Source organism: Panthera pardus, unplaced genomic scaffold, assembly GCF_024362965.1.
Source record: "Panthera pardus isolate Hobbes unplaced genomic scaffold, ASM2436296v1 HiC_scaffold_16, whole genome shotgun sequence".
Lineage (NCBI taxonomy): Eukaryota > Metazoa > Chordata > Mammalia > Carnivora > Felidae > Panthera > Panthera pardus.
This window is the reverse complement of record NW_026526721.1, coordinates 4,096,032-4,119,371: the sequence shown is the minus strand read 5'-3', so window position 1 is coordinate 4,119,371 and position 23,340 is coordinate 4,096,032. Positions and strand designations below refer to the sequence as shown.

Genomic DNA, 23,340 nt, shown 5'->3' with positions numbered 1-23,340 from the left:
CGCACCCGGGATTCTCCGAGGCGGTTTCCTGTCGGACCGAGTGACGTGGCACCTGGCGCAGGGGGCACGTCCACGGAAGTGCCGTTCCGGGGGCCCAGACTCTTCCTCGCCACAGAGCACGCGATTCACGGGAAGCGGCGGCGGCCTGGGATCCAGCTCTGCGAGAGTCGCACCGTGAACGTGGCACAGGACCCCGCACCCTTACAAATCCACGGGTCCAAGGTAAGTTCTCGCGACTGCTTAATCTAGGACACCCAGCACGGACTCACGGAGCCGGGCGGCCACAACGGCCTGATCTAATGTCCTCCCATGGGCACAGCTGCGCACCTGGTGTCAGTTAAAACATGAAATACTTCCCGTCAGTAAACAGTGATGCACGCGCAGAACAATCTATGGTCGGGGACTCTTTTGGTTGAGTGGTTTTTTTGTTTTGTTTTGTTTTTCTGCTCCCCAGCTCTTGCGAACGCAAATTCACAGCAACTGTTTTAAGACAACACGAACCTATCTGGCCTCAGGTAGTGACCCTCGTAAGACTAAAAGCAAGAAAGACGAAGCATGTCTACAGGAAACTCAGGAGTGGTGATTTTTATCTGGAGTTCTAACTGATTATCACACAGGGGATCGTCCCACATCTGTGTGTGTAAATGAACAACAAGCGGGCACCGGGGCCACGCGGCCTATACCGGGATCTTGAGGAGCATCCGATGCGTCCTTACTCGAGGCACAAAAACAACGTCTTTGAAAAAAATAAAACTGTGATTTAAAAGGCCTTTATTTCATAGGGAAGCGGAACAGGAGATAAAGGCTAAAAGAGGTTTCATCCTGTTTGTATTTTCACTTGGTCAAAAAAAAAAACAAACTGTTTTTTTTTTTTTGTTTTTTTTTTTAAATACATTAGGAACCTCGGTACTCTTGATGACCCCATGGGGCCCGGACCGCTTACATTTGGAAGATGAGGACAGGATTTGAGAAAATATATCACTCCTAGCCCAAGTTCGTTTGATGGAATTATTGTGTATAAAGCAGTTAATTATATACATAAATAACATAAAAATAATTATCATAAATTAAAGGGTCAAATAATCTCCCACTATTAATTCAACTGCAGGCAGGAGACGGGAGTGTGACTGAGCGGTGTCCACGGTGCGGACTCTGGGACGCTCTCACGTGCCGCGTGGGTGACGGGAGGTCCTTAGTTCTGAAGACTGGTATTGCACGATACGAATTCGAGCCCCGTCCTCAAGATCTCATGACTCGGAATCAAGGGAAAGGCTGAGGACACTGCATTTTGCAGAAGGAGTGGCCCTTGGCCTCCCTGGCGGCCCTAGACACCTCCCGCCTCACGGGTCCACTACTGACGTGTCACTCTTTCTTCAAGGTGGTCTCCCAAATAACACGGGATGCGTGACAAACAGCGATCAAGGCCGCAGCAAGGCAGACGTATCATTTCATTTTGGACAGCATTAAGAAGTCTCAGGAGGCTAAACCTGCGCCTCTGGTTCCCCGGCTGAGCAGCGGGCACGCGTGAGCCTGGCCCACCACCTCCGACACACCGGGGACGTGGCGTGTGACAGCGTGTGCGCCGGGGACGCGGGGATGGCGCTTACTCGGCACGTGCGAGCACGAAGGCCATTAATGCTCCTACTGACGAACGGACCGCCTCTGCTTTCACGACCGCCCGGCAGCAAACGGCCGTATCTGTGTGCTTCAGAAAAACCTACACTTTTCCATTATAAAGAGCCAAAGCTCCTTCAATATTTTCATCGGAAGTTGGTCTTGAAGCAGATTAACCTTTGGACTGAAGTTGCCACAGAAAGAAAACGTGACTTTCCTCCCTGCTCTTCGGTGGCTCTGGCTGAGCCTCGGCCGTAATAAATATATCTGGATGGCGGCGGATCCCGACACGGCTCTGCAGGAGCCACCAGAGGGGACGGCACGGGGCCGACTCGTCCCACACAGTGGGGTGTCCCCTGTGTTCGGGCACCGGCGCAGAACTGGACGTGGACCGACACTCCTACAGTGCAAACGACTTTAGCGTGTCAAAGTCAAGAACAACGTGGCCACGACGGCGTCCCGGATACGTGATATGTGCTTGAGATAAAGTGAAAATAAAAAAAAACGAAAACTGAGACTAAAAGTGAATCCACGCGTTATGTTACAAAGAGGCCTTTCGGGCCCGAGTCAGTGACCTCCGGGGACCCCTCACCCATCGTAAGGCCAGAGGGGGGTCGTCCGCAGCCACGGAACACCTCCTCACGGGTCTTCGGCCCCACGTGGCGTGCATCGAATGGGACTCAACTCAGATCTCCAAGAAGAAAACAAACGTTACTTTAACTTCCTTCTGCTCATTCGCCAGAAACAGCCGGAAGGGAGGCGAAAATGGCGTTTCCTTGCAGCCGGTGGCCCCGTGGGAACCCGTTCTCTGTGCTGACGCAGCGAGTGAGGCCCAAAAGGACACCAGCGGGCCACTCTGCTCCTCGTAACGTATCACTCACCTCTCGGCCCCTGCTCGCCTCGCTGGCCCGGACCCCGTGTCCACCAACCAAGTTCTGTTAGGGGAGGCGGGTGACACGCGGCCTTGCCGGGCACAGGCTGAGCCGCTCACACATGCTGCCACCTGCCAGGAGTCACCCCCCAGGCAGGCTATCAGATGGCAGTGCTAGCCGGGGGGCGGGGGGTGGGGAGGGGTCTGGAGACAATTCCGCAAAGCTCAGTCAACCTTACTTACACCTCAAGGACGATGTTTTTCTCTCGGTTTGGTATCCAGCAGACAAATCTCAAAAATAAGCAAGAACACCTGTGGGCAGGGCTCCTCGTGAGTTCTCGGCGCTTTGACTCAGTAGCTGTACATGTGCTGCTGGGGCTCAGCCGGCACCTGGGGCTGGGGCGCGGGCGGCTGGGGCGCGGGCGGCTGGGGCGCGGGCAGGACGTCCGTCTGGGGCACCGCCCGCCACGTGAGCGGGTGCTGGTCGCTGAGCTGGTTCCCCAGGGGCGTGATGGAGTTGACCAGGGTAGTCAGGTTGATGAAGTGCGCCACGGACTGCGGGTTCGAAGCTTCCGGCTGCGGGTGGATCTGGATGTCGTTCTGGCGGTTGTGCAACATGGCAGAGCCGCTCACGGTGTCGAAGGTCACGGTCAGGATCGAGTTGTCCAGCTGTAGCTGGCGCTCCGGGGTGGTCAGGTGCCCGACAGCCACGGGCTGGAGGTTGGTGAACTGAGTCCCGGCTGCAGTGGTGATGGGGGTCACGGTGATGTTGGTCAAGCCGACGGAGCTCGATGGAGTGGTCACGTTTGGGTCCCCCAGCGTCACTACCACCTGCAAGAGTCACGCACGACACAAAGGCGTCAGCAGCGTCTGCAAAACGGACGACCGCCCAACTTTATGTTGTGCTTTAGGCGGGAGCCATCTCAGCACGTGGGGTGACCCCACATCCGGCCCAGACGAAGAGGAAACACCGGGCAGTGGAAGATTAAACCGAGTTAATCTTGTCCCAGAAAAAGGATTCTAGTGACAAAGGGCAGTAAGACACAGACACAGACACAAACGGCGTCCCAGGCTGGAGAAGGTCGGGGCGAAGTGGTAACGAAAAAGACAGATGTGCGCCCCGCCTCTCCCATTCTCTCCAGCCCCGCGCCTGGCTGCTGGTTAACGGAAATGCCAACCCCGAAGCACCGTACAGATGTGCGGCCCAGGAGCGCACCAGTTCAAGAGAAAGGACAGGAATGAGCTGCCAAAGAAACTCAAGAAACGTGTGCGACTGCGATTAGTATCCAAGACCGAGGACCAGCACACGGTGATGACAGATTTGGGAGCCTTCGAACCAAAGTGCTGATGTTGAGCAAACTGGAGACGCCCACGAACAGCGGCACACAGGCCGGCCCCAAGCATCCCTCCCGGGGCTGGGGGGTCCCTGCATCTCTCCCTCGGGGCTGGGGGGTCCCTGCATCCCTCCCAGGGCTGGGGGTCCCTGCATCCCTCCCTCGGGGCTGGGGGGGTCCCTGCATCCCTCCCTCGGGGCTGGGGGGTCCCTGCATCCCTCCCTCGGGGGTGGGGGGTCCCTGCATCCCTCCCGGGGCGGGGGAGGGGGTCCCTGCATCCCTCCCGGGGCCGGGGGGGGGGGGGTCCCTGCATCCCTCCCGGGGCCGGGGGGGGGGTTCCCTGCATCCCTTCCGGGGCCGGGGGGGGGGGTCCCTGCATCCCTCCTGGGGCCGGGGGGGGGGGGGTCCCTGCATCTCTCCCGGGGCCGGGGGGGGGGGGTCCCTGCATCCCTCCCGGGGCCGGGGGTCCCTGCATCCCTCCCGGGGCCGGGGGTCCCTGCATCCCTCCCGGGGCGGGGGGTCCCTGCATCCCTCCCCCAGGGCTAGGGGTCCCTGCATCCCTCCTGGGGCAGGGGGGGGTCCCTGCATCCCTCCTGGGGCAGGAGGTCGGCCCACTTCCTTGACGAAGGAACACACGGAGGCCACTTCTAACCTCCCAGAAACAACCCGATCCCCAACCAGGCGGGGCCGGCTGTCCCTCGCGCGCTCTACGGTCACACCACTGTTCACGACGACAGGTGCGACGTCTAGCTCTAAGCTGGGACACGCGCAGCTGGCACGAGCTCCCGGGATTAACGCTACGTGGGCCGCGGGCCGCCAAGGGGCCGCCCCCGAGTCAGGTGTGTGTGCAGGAACACGTGCGGCACGCGGCGGAAAGGGGGCCACCTGCTGGATGCTCTGCACCGCAGAGTCGGTCTCGTCACCCACGCCGGACAGCACGGGCTCCTTCTCCGAGTACTCGCTGAAGGTGGCCTCCTCGGGCACCGGGGCGCCTGCCGCCTCCGCCTCCGGCTTCTGCTTCCTCTTGTGGGCCCTCCTGGCAGCTTTCGCGTGCTTGCCCTCGGCCAGCTCCTCCTGCTCCAGACCCAGCTCGGGCTGCGGGGACAGAAGGCTCATCAACGTCAGGGTCACTGGGGCGTGTCCCCACACTGGCCACGGGGGTCCCAGCACCGTCCCGGCCACCTCCCTAGGCCACCACGCTGCTGCAGGGAACAGTGACCGCGGTGTGTCTGCTCCTTTGCGCCTCCAGGGGTTGGGGCGTGTTCCTGCCGGGTTCACTTTCTTTTCAGTGAAGAAAATCACACAGAAGTCGTACTTCTAAGAGCCGCGTCTCGCGCTGGCACGCGGACCAGCGTTTCAGCCTGGTGAGCTCGGCCCAAGGCTGCAATGCCTCTCGTGTCCACGCTTCCACCCCCAGGCTGAAGCGAATGCACGAGACAAATGATCCTGGATCGTCAGGATGGCTCTGACCCCAAGAACTTTACGGTCACCTCCTCTGGGGACAGCAATGGTGGCCAGCCATAATGGCGACCCCACAGAGGTGCCCTGCGCACTTCTCTGGGCCCGTCCAGGGCGCACTGCCACACTGTGACCGACCTCCTGAACCCGGCTGACGCCACGACTGAGCTCAGCATCGCAGAGGCCACTGGGCAGCGGTGGCCGGCAAGGCTCTCCAGACTAGTCCCCGACCACGCCTCCTGGGCCCCTGATGCCATCCCAGGTGACAGGATCCCACCCAGTGACAGACCCAGAGGAAGCCTGCCAGGGCCAGGCCATCGTGGGGCTGCCCTCACAGGGGCTGGACGCGGGTCGTGGGCCCCTGGTGCACCCTAGGCCTTCCTGTGCTCACTCACGATGGCCCAGCACCTGAGCACCGTGCTCAAAGCGCCGTTTCCAGTACAGGGATGCGAACGTGATTTTAAAGGAATCAAGAGCATGGCATATTCCCTTTACAAGAAAAAACCATTTTTATGAAGACATTGGCTAAAAGTTCATTTAATAAAGTTATTTTGGTTACCACAATCTAATTACGCTAAGCTCTTATGGAAACCGTGATAGTTAATTTTATGCGTCACGGAGGCTGGGCTAGGGCGCCTGGGTGTTTGGTTGCCCAGCAAAGATGCTGTGAAGGTGTTTTTTAGAGGAGCTTGACATTAAATCAGTGGACTCCCAGTAAAGCAGATGACCCCCTATGGTACGGGTGGGCCTCACCCAATCAGTCGAAGGCCTTAAGAGGAAAACCTGAGGTCCCTGGGGAAGAGGGACCTGCGCCTCGAGGCAGCCGTCAGACTCCAGCTGCAGCGTGAACTCTTCCCTGGGTCTCAGCCCACCCACCCGGCCTGCAGATTTAGGACTTACCAGCTTCCACGATCACATAAGCCAATTCCTTAAAATAAACCTAACTTTGTCTCTACACCCACACCCCCTACCGCTTCTCCAGGGAGCTTGAAGATTACTGTCTATTCTCTAAAATGAGATTCCTCAGTATTGAAAACGACGGAAGTTCTGGAAACGTTACAGAAACTAGGAGACGTTCCAAAAGGCCTTGGGAGAGAGAACCTACTAGAAAACGAGAGACGCGGGTGAAAGGAAGGGACTCGGGGGCCTGCCCAAAGGCCCCTCGCAGCACCCGTCTGGGCCCCTCCGCCCCACCCCGCGGGCCTGCTCGTGCGCACCTGGACAATGCCAATGGAGGAGGCATCGATGGTGGTGGTCTCCGGGAGGTGGTCCAGATCATCGATCCTGACGGCCAGGACCTGCGAGCGAGCACGGGTGGTGAGCCAGGGGACGTCGCGCCGGCAGCCGATTCGGTCATTCTGACCCAGGCCAGCTCGGCGCCGTCTGGCCCCGGCCCTTCCTTCCCTCACCCCCGTCTCCCCGCGTTTCAAGTTTCTGTGATGCTCTTACACACCGGGGGGGGGGGGGGGGGGAGGGGAGAGGGGTGCACCTGTCTCTTTTCTGCCCCTTTTTTTTTTGCCTCACACCATATGCCTCCCGTAGATGAATTTTCTGTGACTCCTCTGTTAGCTCATACGATAAGCGGGGCAGGATCGGATACAAACAGCAAACCTGTCCCATGAAGAATCACCAAAAATGAAACGGTTCCACTTTAAACGCTACTTTTCAACTGGACACAGGTTTGGGAACTTGCTCGCGTCAATTCGGTGGTGAGGTGACCCCCCGCCCCCGCCTTCCCTCCATGAGTCACACTGCGGACCCTCACGCTGCCACGCGCTCCCCTGGGGGCCACCAGCCCTCCCATGGCTCAGGGGTGTCCTGCCCCTGATTCTCACCCACAAGCCAGTTCACGTGCTGCTGTGCTGATTAAGGGAACTAAATCCTAAGTGGGACAGTGCAGCGTTGCGTGCAGAGAGAAGGGGCCCCCAGGAAGGCACGGTACAGGCGAGCCCCAAGAAAAGGGAACGCGCGTGGAAAGCCTACGTGGGATCGGGGGGAAAACCGTAAGTCTGTCTGCGAGGGTTCTTCGCCCGGACAGCTTTGCAAGAGCCTTTACGCTTTTGCCCAACTGAAGCAGGCGGGGAATCGTGGACTAGACGCGGTAGGTGCGGCTTCCGTCTCCGTCACCAGCCGCCTCCCTGCTGACACACACACTCTCGTACAGCCTGGTGTCAGCGGCAGCACGAACAGCCACAGCAGAGCTCGCCCAGGCGTCCCCAGGACCCTGCCACGTTCTCCGCCGGCTGGGGTCACCTCCTCCGCGTGCTGTGCTTCCTGCGGCAGCTTTACCCCTCGTCCGCCTCCTGCTCTTCCCTCGGTCTCCCACCCTAGACGGCCAAGTCCAGGAGGGGGAGACACATCCTGCCCGGCTGGCTGCCCGGGGCTCACCAGCAGCGGCTCATGCGTGTGTGAATGACACAGAACGAAACACAGGAATGGCCCACGGAGACCAGGACGAAGCCTCGGGGAACAGAAGAGGTGGGAACAGAAGGGCCACCACGGCACTCTCGCTGCCCTTAGACGGTCGGTCTCCCCTTCCGGGACGCTCGTTTTGCCCAGGGCAGGCAGGCTACGCAGAACACTGCCCCCCTCTGAGAAGCAGGCACAAGAAGGCGACCATGCACAGCGATCAGTTAAGTAGGAAGCGATCTTTGGCCCCGGCAAAAGGGCTCGCTGGACAAAAGCGCTCACCGAGCACCCCCATTAACCAAGCCCTCTCTCTGCACCCAGCAACCCATGTCACCTACCCGGTCCGTGAAAACCGAACTGCACGCTCTTCGTGAACGCCTACAACTACAGACGCTCCCGCAACAGAGAACTTGCACAGGCTCCAGACTCATTGCGTGCCGGTGGGGAGGGCGCAGCGCCCACCCCGCGCCCCGAGACCTGGACGTCACTGTGGCCGACAGGGGTCGGCCGAGGTGACGCTAACACTCGGGCTCCCGCAACCCGGCTGCTCTGCAAGGTGAAAACCCTGGCTGGCGGCTCGCGGAAGAGGGAATTAAGAGGAGCTCAGCTGGGGGAGTCCCAACTACACAGGCTCAGCTCAGAACGGCTCCGGGCACGGGGGGGGGGGGGGGGTCCTGAACTGGCCACGGGGGTGCGAAGCAGGGCTCCAGAAGGAAAAGAAACACCTACTGTCCCCACATTATGGCAGACGGTGCTTTTATGATGGCAAAAGTCATCCCTGTTCGTTAAAAGAAATTCTTACAGATGGAGAAAATATGAAAACAAGAAATTACCCATAACTTCACCACCAGGAGACCACGGTGCAACACGGTCTTCTCTTCTTTCTGTGCTGACCACTTATTTTATTTTTTTTAATTTATTTTATTTGAGAGAAAGAGAGTGAGAGAGAGCACGGTCGGGGAGGGGCAGAGAGAGGGAGAGAGAATCCCAAGCAGGCTCTGTGCCATCAGCATGGAGCCTGATGAGGGGCTTGATCCCATAAAGAGTGAGATCATGACCTGATTGAAACCAAGAGTCAGACGCTTAACCGACTGAGCCACCCAGGCGCCCTGATCAACCTATTTTGCACAGGTGAGCACCGTGTACACACACATAGCACGTAGGACATGCGGGACGCATAGCGCGTATACGCGTACATCATGCACCCGCTGCAGCCTTCTTCTTTACGACAGCCGTTTACAACTGTATCTAGAATTCTCTGTGAAACATGTTCACAGAGCCAAGCACATTGCTACACTGTCACGAGTTTAACCACATTTCTCCTGCTGGAAACCGAGAGGTCCAAGCCATCATTTACAAAGCACTGGGACAATACCGTCCTGCCGTGTCCCAGGAGGACATCCACTGGCCAGAGTGCTGGACGCGTGCCAGCCAGCACGGTCATTTTTAATCTAAAATTCTCCTGCTAATCCAACACACGGCGGATAGCAGCTTCCGCTAATATTTGCATTTCCGGGATTTGGCGGGGTTGAATGCTTCTTTCTGGGTTTGAACCTTATAGATTTCCTTTCCGCGCGTATGCTCGTTCTTATGGCTTCTCGTTGAATGGCTATCAGCTTTAATATCAACGACTTACACCTGCTAGTGACAGGAATCTCTTGCACGTATTTCCAGTCTGCCCTCTGCTTACCCTTTTGGACCACGGAAGTTCTAAGTGGTACGCTGTTCAGACAGTCAAATCTACAGATGTTTTTGCTTGCGACTTTTCCCGCTGATTTTACACTTGGAAAGTCTTCCCCCGGAGTGATCTGATGTCTGTTTCCCTGCATTTCTTTTCTAGTTTTGTTTTTCAGTTAATTCTCAACAAGATGCTAGCAAATTGAATCCAATAGTACATTAAAAGAATTATTCACCATGACCAAGCGGGATTTACTCCTGGGCTGTAGGGGTGGGTGGTTCGATATTTGCAAATCAGCCAACATGACAGGCCACGGTTGATAAAACCATATGATCCGAAAGAACCATATGATCCTCTCAATAGATGCAGAGAAAGCAGTTGACAAAATACAGCAGCCTTTCTTGATAAAAACCCTCAAGAAAGTAGTGATAGATGAAATATACCTCAACATCATAAAGGCCATATAGAAAAGACCCACAGCTAATACCCTTAATGGGGAAAAATTGAGAGTCTTTCCCCTACGATCAGTAATGAGACAAGGATGTCTGCTTTCACCATTAACTATTTAACATGGTACTGGAAGTCCCAGCCTCAGCGATCAGACCACAAAAAGAAATAAAAGGCGTCCAAATCGGCAATGAAGAAATCGAACTCTCACTACTTGCACACAACATAATACTCTATGGAGAAAACCCAAAAGACTCTACCAAAAAATTGCTAGCACACATAAATTCAGCAAAGCAGCAGCATATAAAATCAATGCACAGAAATCCGTTGCATTTCAATACACCAATAACAAAGCAGCAGAAAAAGAAATCAAGGAATCGATCCCACTTGCGGTTGTACCCAAAACAATAAGATACCTAGGAATAAAGCAAACCAAAGAGATAAAAGATCTCTACTCTGAAAACTGTAGAAAGCTTATGAAAGAAATTGAAGAAGACACAAAAAAATGGAAAAAGGTTCCACGCTCCTGGACAGGAGGAGCAAATATTGTTAAAATGTCGATACTATCCAAAGCAATCTCTACATTTAATGCAATCCCTATCAAAATACCACCACAATTTTTCCACAGGGCTAGAACAAACAGTCCTAAAATTTGTATGGAACCACAAAAGACCCTGAATAGCCAAAGCAATCCTGAAAAAGAAAACCAAGGCTGGGGGCATCACAATTCTGGACTTCAAGCTGTAATCATCGAGACAGTATGGTACTGGCACAAAAACAGACATGTAGATCAATGCAACAGAATAGAGAACCCAGAAATGAACCCACCACTATATGGCCAACTAATTTTGGACAAAGCAGAAAAGAATATCGAATGGAAAAAAGACAGGTTCTTCAGCAAAAGGTGTTGGGAGAACTGGACAGCGACATGCAGAACAATGAACCTGGACCACTTTCTTACACCAGACACAAAAATAAACTCAAAATGGATGAAAGACCTAAATGTGAGACAGGAAACCATCAAAATCCTAGAGGAGAAAACAGGTAGCAACCTCGTTGACCTCGGCCAGAGCAACTTCTTATTAGACATGTCCCTGGAGGCAAGGGAAACAAAAGCAAAAATGAACTACTGGGACCTCATCAAGACGAAAAGCTTTTGCACAAAGAAGGAAACAGTCAACGCAACTAAAAGGCAACCAACAGAACGGGAGAGGATATTTGCTAACGATGTTACCCGTTAAAGGGTTAGTATCCAAAATCTATGAAGAACTTCTCAAACTCAACACCCAAAACACAAAAGACCCAGTTAAGAAATGGACAGAAGACGCTTTTCCAAAGACGTCCAGACGGCCAACAGACACATGAAAAGATGCTCAACATCACCAATCATCAGGGAAATACAAATCAAAAACCCCCATGAGATACCACCTCACACCCACCAGAATGGCTAAAATTAACAACTCAGGAAACAACAGGTTTTGGGAGGGTGCGGAGAAAGGGGAACCTTCGTGCACTGTTGGTGGGAATGCAACCTGGTGCAGTCACTGTGGAAAACACCATGGAGGTTCCTCAGAAAGTTAAAAATAGAACTTCCCTACGGCCCAGTGATTCCACCATAGGTATTTACGCAAAGGGTACGAAAATACAGATTTGAGGGTGCACGTGCACCCCAATGTTTACAGCAGCACTGTCAACAGTAGCCAAACTATGGAAAGAAACGCAACGTCCACCAACTGATGAATGGATAAAAAAGATGCGGTACGTATAAACAACGTCATATAACTCAGCCGTCAAAAGGGATGAAAACTTGCCATTTGCCACGACGTGGATGGAGCCAGAATGTATTATGCTAAGCGAAAGACGTCAGAGAAAGACACAGACTGTATGATTTCACTCATATGTGGAATTTAACAAAACAGATGACCATACGGGAGGAGGAGGGGAAAACAGAGAGGGAAACACCTCTAAGAGAGTATGATAGAAAACAAGCTGAGGGTTGATGGAAGGAAGGGGTTGGGGGATGGGACTAAGGAGGGCACTGGTCGTGCTGAGCACTGGGTGTCGGACGTAAGAGAGGCATCATTAATTCTGCTCCTAAAAACACTATTATGCTGTATGCTAACTAACTAGAATTTAAATAAAAATCTGAAAAAAAGACTTAAATAGATGAATTATGCAAATGCCCCAGATCTTCCTTTGGAACAAGCGCCCAGGCCATCCAGGGTGTGCTTGCCCCTCTACAACTGCTCCCTCCAGTCAGCACCCTGCTCGGCCCCCACGCCATGTGGAGACTCCCCGTTCTGCACTCTGGATTAGCCGCTCTGGAGGGAGGAACAGGGGAAGGGAATCAGCGTCGTGCTCCCGTCCTGCTGGAATTCCAATGAGAACATAATCTATGACCCTACGGGGCGCCTGGGTGACCCAGGCGGTTGAACATCCGACTCTGGGTTTCAGCTCAAGTCATGACCTCACGGTTGTCGAGGGATCGAGACCCATGCTGCGCTCTGTGCTGACAGCTCGGAGCCTGCTTGGGATTCTCTTTCCCTCTCTTTCTGCCCTTCCCCCGCTTGCTATCTCTCAAAATAAATAAACAAACACACTTTAAAAATCTAGAATGTTAGCAAAAAAAATGTTTGAGGCTATTCATTCATTCGCTGCTTCCCAGGTGCAGGCACTGCAACTCAGAGGGGAAGGTAAGGCCCAGGCCCTGCCTTAAGGACTGTGGGTCTACGGAGGGAGACGGGTCTGTGAGTCAGCACCGGGGGGGTCTCGGAGCAGGGGCAGTGTGCACCAGACAGACGGGCAGAGTAGGGGGTGGGGTCTCTGAGCAGGGGCAACATGCACCAGACAGGGGGCGGGGAGACGGAAGCACGGGAGTGGGGTCTGGGGGGGGGGGGGGGGGGGCTCTGACACCAGACAGAGGGGCAGGGCAAGGAAGCGTGGGCGTGGAGGGGTCTGGGAGCAGGGGCAGGGCACACCGGACAGGGAGGCGGGGAGGAGGAAGCGCAGGGGTGGGGGTGGGGGTAGGGGTGGGGGGGTGGGGGTAGGGGTGGGGGTGGGGGTGGGAAAGGTCTCAGAGCAGGGGCAGCGCGCACCCCGACGGGGGCGGGGAGAAGGAAGCGCGGGCATGGGGGCGGGGGTGGGGGTGTTGGTGTCTCCGAGCAGGGGCGGCGCGCACCCGACGGACGGACGGGCGGGGGAGGAGAAGGAAGCGCGGCCCGCCCCCAGCTCACCTCTGGGTGCTTGCGCCGCATGTGTCTGCTCATGGACGCCCTGGTGGACACCTTGGTCCCGCACAGCTGGCAGCTCTGCGCCTCCACCTTGTCGTGGGTCAGCTGCACGTGCTTCTGCAGCATGTACTCGGTGACGTACTTCTTGTCGCACACGGAACACGTCCACTGCTTGCCCACTTCTCGCGCACGCGGGGAGGAGACAAGGTCGTGAGTGGGGTCGTGCCACGGCCCCCAGGGCGGGCGAGGGGGGTGCCTCGCGCCCTGCACGCGCTGCGGGGGTCACCTGCCGGGTGAGGCAGGGGACGGGCAGGCCAGCGGCCTCTCCGTCGCGGCGCACGGCGGTGCGATGCTGCTCCCACATCTGAGAGTCCGAGAGTGGGTGCGTGGGAGCGCTGGAGGGCTGATTTTCAAGGGGCAGAGACCGCCTGTGGAGGCAGCACACGGAATCGTCTGCACACGCCGGCCCCCGCCGCGTGCAGCCCGCCACCCCGCTTACCCGTGTGGATGAGCTTGTGGGTCTCCATCGTGTTCCTCTCGCTGAAGGTCTTTCCGCACAGCTCGCACATGAAATCTTTGATCCCTGCGGAAGAGGGTGCGCTAACGTCAGGGGCTCGGGGGGGGGCGGGGGGGGGGGCGCGCTCAACTCCACTCCTCGCCCGAGGGTCCCCGTGGGTGCCCAGGACGCGGGGGGGGGGGGGGGGGTAGGGAAACTGCAGGAGACCCCAGAGCAAACGCTGACCCCACGGAAAAGCCGGGGCAGCTCAGCGAGCGCCTCCCTCTGCGGGGGGTGGCGTCGCCGCCCGACCGGGACCCGCAAGACCGCCGTCCACCCCCAACGGGCGGAGCCCACGCGGTCGGCCGTGCTGGGCATCAGCTCCCGGTGAGGGAGGCCGGACACCGCACCGCAGAAGCTTCCCGGGGCCCCACCCCGGCCGCCCCCCGCCCCGGGAGCTCAGTCTGTGGGGATCGGCCTGGCGAGCACGGGTAGAGCCCTCAGACCGCGGCACCCCTGACGCAGACAAGGTGGACCCTCAGCACGTCTCCTAAACGGGGTTTTCGCCGGAAACGGAAACAAGGAACGGGATTTTAGAGACCCAGTCGCTCGGTCCCGGGAGTCTGTGCCGAGTCCCTGCGTGTGAGGGGCCCCGAGCTCGCGGAGGGGCAGGCAGGCACAGAGGCAACTATGTCCTGGTGGCCAATGTGCCTGCGGAGCGAGACGGAACCCGAGGAGGCGCGTGGCCCAGTCCCGGCCAGTGACACAGCTCCCCAGAAAAGGCGCAGAGAGTCTCCGATGGGCTCCCCGGGGAAACGAGGGCACCCGTAATCAGCCAGGGACGCAGGGCCAGTGGCCAGGTGGTGGCCTGGACCGCTGTGGGGGCAGTGAGCGAGGGGGGGCGCACGGGTGGGCGGGGCCGGACAGTGCGGGCCTCAAAACCCAGGTGAGGGAGGACAGGGGCACAGGGAGAGGTTTCCCTGGAAGTTTCATGCACAGACACACCTGGTCACCAGGGGGACCTCTGAGCTCCCACGCCCCCTGGTTCTCACTCACACACGCGTTTATCCACACGTAACGTCTTGTAAGAAAGGAACTCATGCCTGTTGCTACAGAGGCCGTTTCTTCCCCGGTCGTATCACAGACCTCTACGTAAATTAACATCGCTTTTAACGGGCTCCCTGTCCTCCGTGGACGCACAGACACGGAGGCGCTCCGGGGCCTCCCGCCCCAGACGAAACCGTGGCCAGCGGGCCCTTGTCCGATCCGATCATGTCTCAGGCCCACGCCCGGGCAGGGAAACGGCTGGCACGCGAGGCAAGAACACTAGGGATCGGCAGGTGGCGCCGAGACCCGGTGGCGAGGCGTGCAGGGACCCGGGCTCCCGTGTGTTGGGGACGGGGACGCGCCGGCCGGGCGCCTGGAGGAGGGGACGGCCTCTGACACCTGAGGCCGCCGGCCCACGGCTCCGAGGACGGCACTCGCAGAACCGGGAAGCCGGGCCCGCCGGGAGGCGCAGGTCGGGGGCTACGACGCGTCCCAGCGGGCGCACCGGAGCGCAGGCACTCCGCGGACTCACCCGTGTGCCGCTTGTAGTGCTTGAGCATGTTGACCTTCTGCGCGAACTTGCGGTGGCACTCCTTGCACTCGTACTCCTTGATGCCCTTGTGCAGCTTCATGTGGTGGCGCAGCGCATGCTTGGTCTTCATGCCTGCCGGCGGGGGAGGGGGCAGGCAGGGGGCACACTCACAGCCAGCCCGCCTCTCCCGCCTCCAGAGCTGCCCTGCACCTGCCCTGCGTTCCCCAGGACCCTGCGCTGCCACAGCGCCCGCACCCGGGGCCCTCCACCACTGTGCCCGCACCCGGGACCCTTCCCTGCCGTAGCGCCCGTGCTGGGGACCCTCCACCACTGTGCCCGCACCCCTGCCGTGCCCCGCACATGGGACTCTCCATTACAGCATTTGCACCACACCCTGGACCTTCCACTGTGCCTGGGACCTGGGCCCTCCACTGCAGCGCCCACGCCTGGGACCCTTCACAGTGCCTGTACCCCACCCTGGGCCAAGACACCCGTCCCAGTGCCCACACCACACCCCATAGCTAGACCCCCCCCCAATGCCCATGCCCAACCTGCAATAGTTTCCACTCCTCCCTGTGCCCAGAGCCCCTCACAGTGCTTGTGCCCTACCCAGTGCCAAGATCCCTCCCCGCCCCTGCCCCGCCACGGTGCCTACACCACACCCTAGAGCTTCCACACTGCCTGGGATCTGGGTCCTCGGGCAGGCACAGGTCTTGGTGAGCGTGCAACAAGAGAAGAGGTCGGGACTTGGGGGGTGAATCTTCCCAAAGGACCCCCTCCACCAGTGCAGATGGGCAGTTATGCCCTCAGAGGTCCAGACACGTCTGGACACCTCATGTGATCAGGGGCCTGCCGGGACCTGAGGGCCGGTGCTCAAAGCAACCACCGTGACCCAACGGAGTCACCCGCTGAGAGCCGTGCAAGCCCGCCACAGAGTTCCTGTTGGTCCTGAGGGCGCTAATGTTAACGAGATTAGAATTCAGTTTGCTGGACATTCGATCTGTGCGGTATACGCACGGACTGTCAGTCTACCTTTCATTAAGTGTAACGAAGTCAATCTTGGCTAAAGGAGGGGAGATAAAGTACAACCTAACTTGGGCGTCGAAAAGGGACGACCCTGGTAGAGGGTGTGAGTGAGTGGTGGGGGGGTCCTGGAACAGGGTGGGAACCAGCAGCAGGTGGGGGTCCTAGTACAGGGTGTGAATCAGCGGGGGGGGGGGGGTTCCGGCACAGGGTGTGAATCAGTGGAGGGGGGCCTGGTACAGGGTGTGATCAGTGGGGGGGGGTTCCGGCACAGGGTGTGAACCAGCAGCAGGTGGGGGTCCTAGTACAGGGTGTGAATCAGCAGGGGGGGGGGGGGTTCCGGCACAGGGTGTGAATCAGTGGAGGGGGGCCTGGTACAGGGTGTGATCAGTGGGGGGGGGGGGTTCCGGCACAGGGTGTGAATCAGTGGAGGGGGACCTGGTACAGGGTGTGATCAGTGGGGGGGGGGGGTTCCGGCACAGGGTGTGCATGAGAAGTGGGGGTCTTGGTTCAGCGGACAGTCTGAACGGCAAAGGCCGGGGCCACAGAAGCTGTGGGCAAAAACCACTGGAGAGCAGGTGGGTGGGGGCTCACAAGCGCAAGGCCGATGCGTCCAGGCCGGCTGGCTGCAGACCTAACCGGTCAAGGGGCCCTGGACAGGCCACGGCTGTCACCGCCACACAGAACAGGACGTGGGGGGACTACGGGGTGGGGCAGAGTCCGACCACCGCTGGTTCTGCCCTCGGTAACGGTAGCGAAACGACGGCCGCGTCTGGCCACGGTCCCCGCCGGGTTACCCGGGAAACCCCGTCCCGGCGAATGGGGAGGGGAGGCTCAGCCAGCTCTGGCTGCTACTGGACCCCAGGCCCGGCTGAACCCAGGCCTCCACAAACCCTACGCGTGCACGAACCCAGCCTGGCCGGGCTGGGCCTGCACAAACACGGGCCTGCCTCCACGCCAGACCTGCACGAACCCGGGCCCGGCTGAGCTGTGAGAAGCCACGAGAACCGGCCTGTCTGAGCCAGCAGAGGGAGCAGGAGTCTCCCAAGCGCCGGTCCGCCAGAAAAGGCTTCTAAGGCTACAGGAAGCGCAAACGTGTGAGCCTAGCTCTGACTTCAGAAGAGCGTTTTTCCCTTAATAAGCGGGTTTTAGTTTCTCAATCGAAACCATCACACGCGCTCATAGTGAAAAGCTCCAGGAGACAAGAGGTTAGCCCCGAGGACGCGGCCCAGCAGCCCTGCCGGGTCACCCCCGCCCCCGGGACACCGCTGAAACCATTCTGGCCACGCGGAACACACCCTCCGCCGTGCGGTCACTTCTGTCGGCGCCATGTGAACCCGCCCCACACAGCGTGGACAGTGCAAACCCACCATCACGTTGCTGTCAGCCGTGAACACGACTCACAGCCCGTTAACATGCCTGCCACGCCAGCACCTGCCACGGAACCAGCTCCACTGCAGGCGCCAGACTGAGCAGTGAGCCAAGCCACATCCCAGCCACACAGGGAGAGGGCCACGTGGGAAGGGACGAAGAAAAGCAGGATAAAGCGGGGACGGGGTGGGGGGGGGAGAGGGGACAGAAGGGACCCGGATGCCGGCTCATCACGTGGGATGTCGGGGGATCCTCTCAGAGGAGGCGGCTGAAAAAGTGATCTGGAGGAAGTGGGGGAGGGGCCAAGAGCTGCACGGGGGAACAGCATTCCCGGTGGAGGGAACAGTGAGTGCAAAAGCCCTGAGGCCAATGTAAACAGTCCCTCAGCGTCTCAAGCTGTTCTCGGTCACAACAGTGCTGCAGCAGAAGCTCGTCTTTATGCTGCAAACACCCCACACCTGCACCTCCCACCTCCCCCCATCCCCCCCCCCACCACAGCTAAAATGAACAGATCCTAAGTCACAAAGTAACTGCGTGTCATAGGCACAGAAGGAGAGTCACGACAAAGCTCTCCCCCCTGCCACCATTCCGACCTCCCACCGCGGCCTCGCGAAAGTACTCAGAATTCAAGAAGAAATCACAAAACTAAACATTAAACACACTTCTAATATGAGTATGTATGACACATGGCAAGATGTGGCTCTGACCTCACTGCCCTCCCTGGGCACCTGTCCCTCCCCGCCAGGCCCTCCAGGGGACCCAGGCGTGGCTTCTCCCTGCCCCCCGGAGGGAACCACTCTAGCAGCTACACCTCCGACCCTCCCCGTCTCTCTCCTGCTCCACACTGTCCCCTCCAGCCAGGGGACAGGTGGCAGCAAGTGGGGGAAGGGCTGAGAGAGCTACAGCATCACTGAGACGGGCACAGAAACTTCTAGAATGTTCCTACAAAACAGAGACAGAGGTTCTCTTGAAGAGTGTAATGGGTCCGAGGCAGAAGCAACAACTTTACCTCGTGTGCCAGTTTGTGTTACCGTCAGAAAAGTAAAATTAGGTGCCTGCCTTGCTTTTCCAACAAAGGAGGCTGCGTGCTGCCCTTGCACAAGGTGACTCTGGAGGACAAACAAGAACTTGTCACCTCCAGGGAGACAGATGGGGGGGAGGGCGCAGGCAGGAGAAGGGGAAATGATCACGTTTTGTTTTCCCTGCAGTTCATTCTTCCTAAGCTTTTACACGTAATCTTATTTCAAGTGTGCTAACGGGTTATCCGGTGAGGGGAATTACGAGACATCTGTGTTTTCTTCGTAGTTTTCTGTTTAACTTAAAAAACAAGTAAAGGAGGGGCACGCGGGGTGGGCCAGCCAGTTACATGACTGGCTTCTGATTTGGGCTCAGATCATGATTTCACAGTTTGTGGGTTCCAGCCCCTACATCGGGCTCTGTGCTGACAGCCAGCGTCCTCCTGGGGCGCTCTCCCCTCCCTCTTTCGCTGCCCCTTCCCTGCTCATGCTCGCTCGCTTTAATAAATAATGAATAAATAAGAACCCAATAAAGGAAAAAAAAAACCTTTATAGAATACAAAATGTTTAAAAGAGTTAAAGGCAAATCCAAGAGCCCTGATGTGCCCGGGTCTGAACGGGGCCGAGCTGACGCTGTCCGCTGCAGACAGCGCCTTCACGCGGCCCCAGAGGCTCTTGTGTTTTGCAACAGAAAAGGGTTAAAAATTTGCCATGTCCTGGGATGACCTCCCCCCCCCCCCCCCATTTTACTTACAGATGGAACATCTTTTGCTAATAGGTTTATTATTCCAGTAATTTCACCCGAAAGCCGGGGACCCAGGCTCACTGGTCACAGCCAACCCGTCCCACATGGAAGGTTCGGCTCAGCCGCAGGGAGGGGCCGCGCACTTGGCCGCACGCGAGGAGCGCACGGCGGGTCTTCCGGTGTCTCAGCCCCTGGCTGCTCGCTCACCCCTCTTTTCAGGTGGCTCACTTGTGCCTCGAGTCCATCGCGGACGCCCTGCGCTGCCTGTGTCCCGGCGCCCTCACCCCGCCCGGCCCGGCAACGCCGCGCCCCCGCGCCCCCCGGCGCCCGCGTACCTTTCCCGCACTCGGCGCACAGGTACTCGCGGATGTTGTCGTGCACGCGCATGTGCTCCTTCAGCATGTCCTTCCGCGCGAAGGACTTCCCGCACTGCTCGCAGGCGTGGCTCTTCACCCCTGCACGACAAGCGCACCAGCGCTTCAGCACCCGTGGACCCGCCCAGCCGGGTCCCCCGCCACAAAGGCGGCGACGGAGAAGCGCGGCGCGACACAGCTCACGGCCTCCATGGAACCTCCACTCCGGCTCCTCGGCCGTGAGAGGGACCCCAGGAGCCGCCGGGGCCACAGGGCAGGGGGCCGCGCTGGGGACGGAAGCGGTGGCCAGGACGCAGGGACAGGGAGAGGCCAGAGAGAGAGCGCGGAGGCGGGGGGGGGGGGGGGGGGGGGGGGGGGGGGGGCGGCGAGACTGCCAGAGCAGGGAGCGTGGGGACAGGCCCTCCAAGCGGGACGCCACGACACCCCGGGTCCGTCCCGGTCCCGCGGCAGCGCGCTACCTGTGTGGATGAGCTTGTGCCGCTCCAAGTTTCCCGATGCTGTTGAAGATGCGCCCGCAGATCTCGCACGGGTGGATGTACCTGCGAGGAGACGCGAGCCTCAGGGCGGGCGGCAACAGCAGAGCGCTTGCCCCGAGCCCCTTCCTCACGCAGGGGTCGCAGAAAAGAGGCTACGTGGAGGCCGCCGGACACGAACACTGCAGCCTCCAATACGGGCTGAACCGTGCGCCCCTCAAATCCACAGGCTGGAGTCCTGACTCCGGGCCTTCAAAAGGTGACAGCATTTGGAAACAGGGTCTTCACAGAGGAGTGAAACATCAGGTCACCAGGGTGGCCCCACTCGAGTATGACTGAGGTCCTCGCGGGAAGGAGGAACTGGGACACAGACGCGCACGGGGGAGGACCACGTGAGCACACGGCCAGGGCAGCGGATAGGAGCCGAGCTGGGAAGCCCCGGCCTCCAGGGGAAGCAGCCCTGCCGACCCCCTGAACTCAGACCTCCCGGCTCCAGGCCTGACATCCCACGTTCCCACCGTGCAGGGCTGCCCAGCCGCCCCGTTACCGCAGCCCAAGCTGGCTACGACGGCCCTCCACACGGGGCGGCCGCTGGCTCGCCCCCGCACACGGCACTGACCACGGCTACGGCATCCAGGGAACCTAATCACGGTGGGGAAACGGGGGTTGCCGGCAGGTTCCGGAGGCAGGCCGAGAACGACACTGTCAGTCTGTGGTGCGGTCGACTTGCGCTGCGGGGCCAGGAGGGTGAGGGAGGCGGGACCCCCCACGTGCGGGATAAAGGAGGTGAGCGTGCTTCCCTCAAGACCCGGCCACAGGGCTCCCGGGGGGGACAGACCCGCCCGCCGAGCACCTGCCTCCCCGCGGGGAACGCGCCCCCTCTGGCATCGTGCCAGGCCCTGGAAGCCCAGCCCCAGGAGCCCTCACTTCTGCACGTTGGGGTCCGGCAGGTTCTCCCGGTGGATGACCATGTGGGCGTGGTAGGTGGCCTTCAGGGCGAAGCGGCGGTTACAGATGCTGCAGCCGTAACCCTTCTCCTTGTGCACCTCCATGATGTGCTTCAGGTACTCCTTCCCGCGGGCCGAAGGTGAGCTGCCGACAGGCGCACCGTTCACGCCCGCGCACGGCCTCCCGCCCTCCAGCTAACGATGGCACCGCTGGGCGCCGAGGCCCCGGTGACGGCCCGCCGCCCGGGCCGGACAGAGGGGACTCCCAAGGGCAGGGCCGGCGCCGGGAAACTGCAGAGCGGGGGGGGAGCGGGGGAGGCGGGCGCCAGCTGCTCCCCGCTGCAGACCGGCCTGCCCCTGCACCCTCTCCTGCTCCCCACCCGCCCCACCTCCCGGACGGCCGCATGGCCGGGTGCCTGACGCAGGCGCAGCCGCACGGGAACCCATACTAGGTAGGGAGCGAACTGCGTCTCCGCGGAGCAGCGAAGCCTAACGCGGGGGACCACCGCGCACAGCCGCGAGCGGATCACCACCCGCTGCACGGCCTCCGGAGATGGGTTCCCCACCCCCACCCGGGCCCCCGCGCGGCCGCACGCACGCCAGCCACCAGACGGCTCTGAACCGGCGGTCCGCGTGAAGAGGCGGAGCCACGCCCACCGTCCCCGGGCGGCCCCGCCCTCTCTCTATCGGACGAGCCTCCTTCCCGCCAGCCTGGGCGCCAAGGCCCGCGGCGAGTACCTGGCACCGCTTGCAGCTGTACTTGTGAGGCTCGGAGTCCGCGCTGGCGTCCGAATTGTCATCGTTCTCCTCCGAGGAGATGCCGATCTTGCCGATAAACTCCTCCCTCTGGTGGTCGTCCATCAGCGCAATGTCCTGGAAAACGCAGTCGCGAGGTCCGGCTTCCCGCGCGGGCACAGAAGCGCTGACGGGTCCCTCGCCCCCCAGCAGGGCCGGGCCGGCCCACGTGGAGAAGGCAGTGGGTCCCCACCCGGGGCTGCCTGCCGTGTCCCCTGTGGCTCCCTCGGGCCCGCGCACACCCCCGCTCAGTGCGCAGCGAGCTGGCGGCCAGGCGTGGGGTGCCTGCGCGGGGCTCGGCTCCCCGTCTTAGCTGCTCGCACCCCACGGCGGCGGCGGACCTGGGCTCCATGCTCCCGGGCGCGGCCCATTTCCTGCCAGAGGCCGCCAGGGGCTCACGGCACCACTGGCCAGCTTTCGTTTTTCAGCAAACCTTAGGATTCTGGGAAGGGGTGGACAGGTTTCCTTTGGAAAGTTCGCTATCGCGTCTAGGAGGTTTTCACGGGGGCCTAGGCTCTATTTCTTACGCAAGTTCAATTCCCGCTTTTCCATTAACACACACACAGCAACACCGTCTGAAGGAGCTGTGGGAGGAGAAGCACCTGACCAGAGCCGCGCAGACCACAGGGCGGGCACCGGGGCCGGGCCGGTCACCTGCGCTGGGCCTGACTGAATCCTCAGGAAGCCATGTTTTCATGGCAGGAGAGAAGCGGACGCTGAGGAGGCGGCAGACTAGCATCCCAGGTCCCAGTGAAGCCTAAGTGCCCCTCACCCCTCCGACTAAAGCTCCCGGACGCTCTTGGGTCCGTCCTCCCACCCCAGCTCAGTCCACGTGGCCCAGCACCTGCCCCGGGGAGCCCCTCACACTCATGCTCGCCCCCCGCCTTTGACTCACACCTTCTCAGCAAAACCCCAACCCGTGCCCGAGGCCGGGACTGCCAGGAAACAGGTCCCGCGCTGCAGGCAGGCGGACAGACGGCTCCGAGGGCCCGGCGAGGGCTCACCGTCCTCACCGGACCCGAGCACCACCTACCATTTCCTCATTTGCCGCCTGGGTCGGCACTTCTGCCCTTGAAGACGACCCCGTCCTCGCTGCCCCCCCCGACCCCCTCCCTGGGAAACACCTAGAACAGAGGGACCGCTTGTCAGCCCTGCCCCGTCCTCGCTGACCCCCCACCCCTCCCTGGGAAACACCTAGAACGGAGGGACCACTTGTGAGCCCTGCCCCGTCCTCGCTGACCCCCCACCCCCTCCCTGGGAAACACCTGGAACGGAGGGACCGCTTGTGAGCCCTGCCCCGTCCTCGCTGCCCCCCACCCCCTCCCTGGGAAACACCTAGAACGGAGGGACCGCTTGTGAGCCCTGTCCCGTCCTCACTGACCCCCCACCCCCTCCCGGGGAAACACCTAGAACGGAGGGACCACTTGTGAGCCCTGTCCCGTCCTCGCTGCCCCCCCACCCCCTCCCTGGGAAACACCTA

The 23,340-nt window shown here is 59.8% G+C and overlaps 1 protein-coding gene across 1 annotated transcript in view; it reads right to left on the bottom strand.

Annotated features, from left to right (window-relative positions):
• Positions 1 to 754: 754 nt before the first annotated feature.
• Positions 755 to 23,340, bottom strand: part of PRDM15 (PR/SET domain 15) — a 68,043-nt gene continuing 45,457 nt past the window's right edge. The window contains 12 exon segments of the mRNA XM_053903050.1: positions 755 to 3,316; positions 4,705 to 4,914; positions 6,495 to 6,575; positions 13,045 to 13,220; positions 13,541 to 13,624; positions 15,117 to 15,248; positions 19,607 to 19,726; positions 20,104 to 20,137; positions 20,139 to 20,184; positions 21,046 to 21,197; positions 21,199 to 21,210; positions 21,804 to 21,938. Of these exon segments, the coding sequence (XP_053759025.1) occupies positions 2,837 to 3,316; positions 4,705 to 4,914; positions 6,495 to 6,575; positions 13,045 to 13,220; positions 13,541 to 13,624; positions 15,117 to 15,248; positions 19,607 to 19,726; positions 20,104 to 20,137; positions 20,139 to 20,184; positions 21,046 to 21,197; positions 21,199 to 21,210; positions 21,804 to 21,938 (1,662 nt within the window). The 3' untranslated portion in view covers positions 755 to 2,836.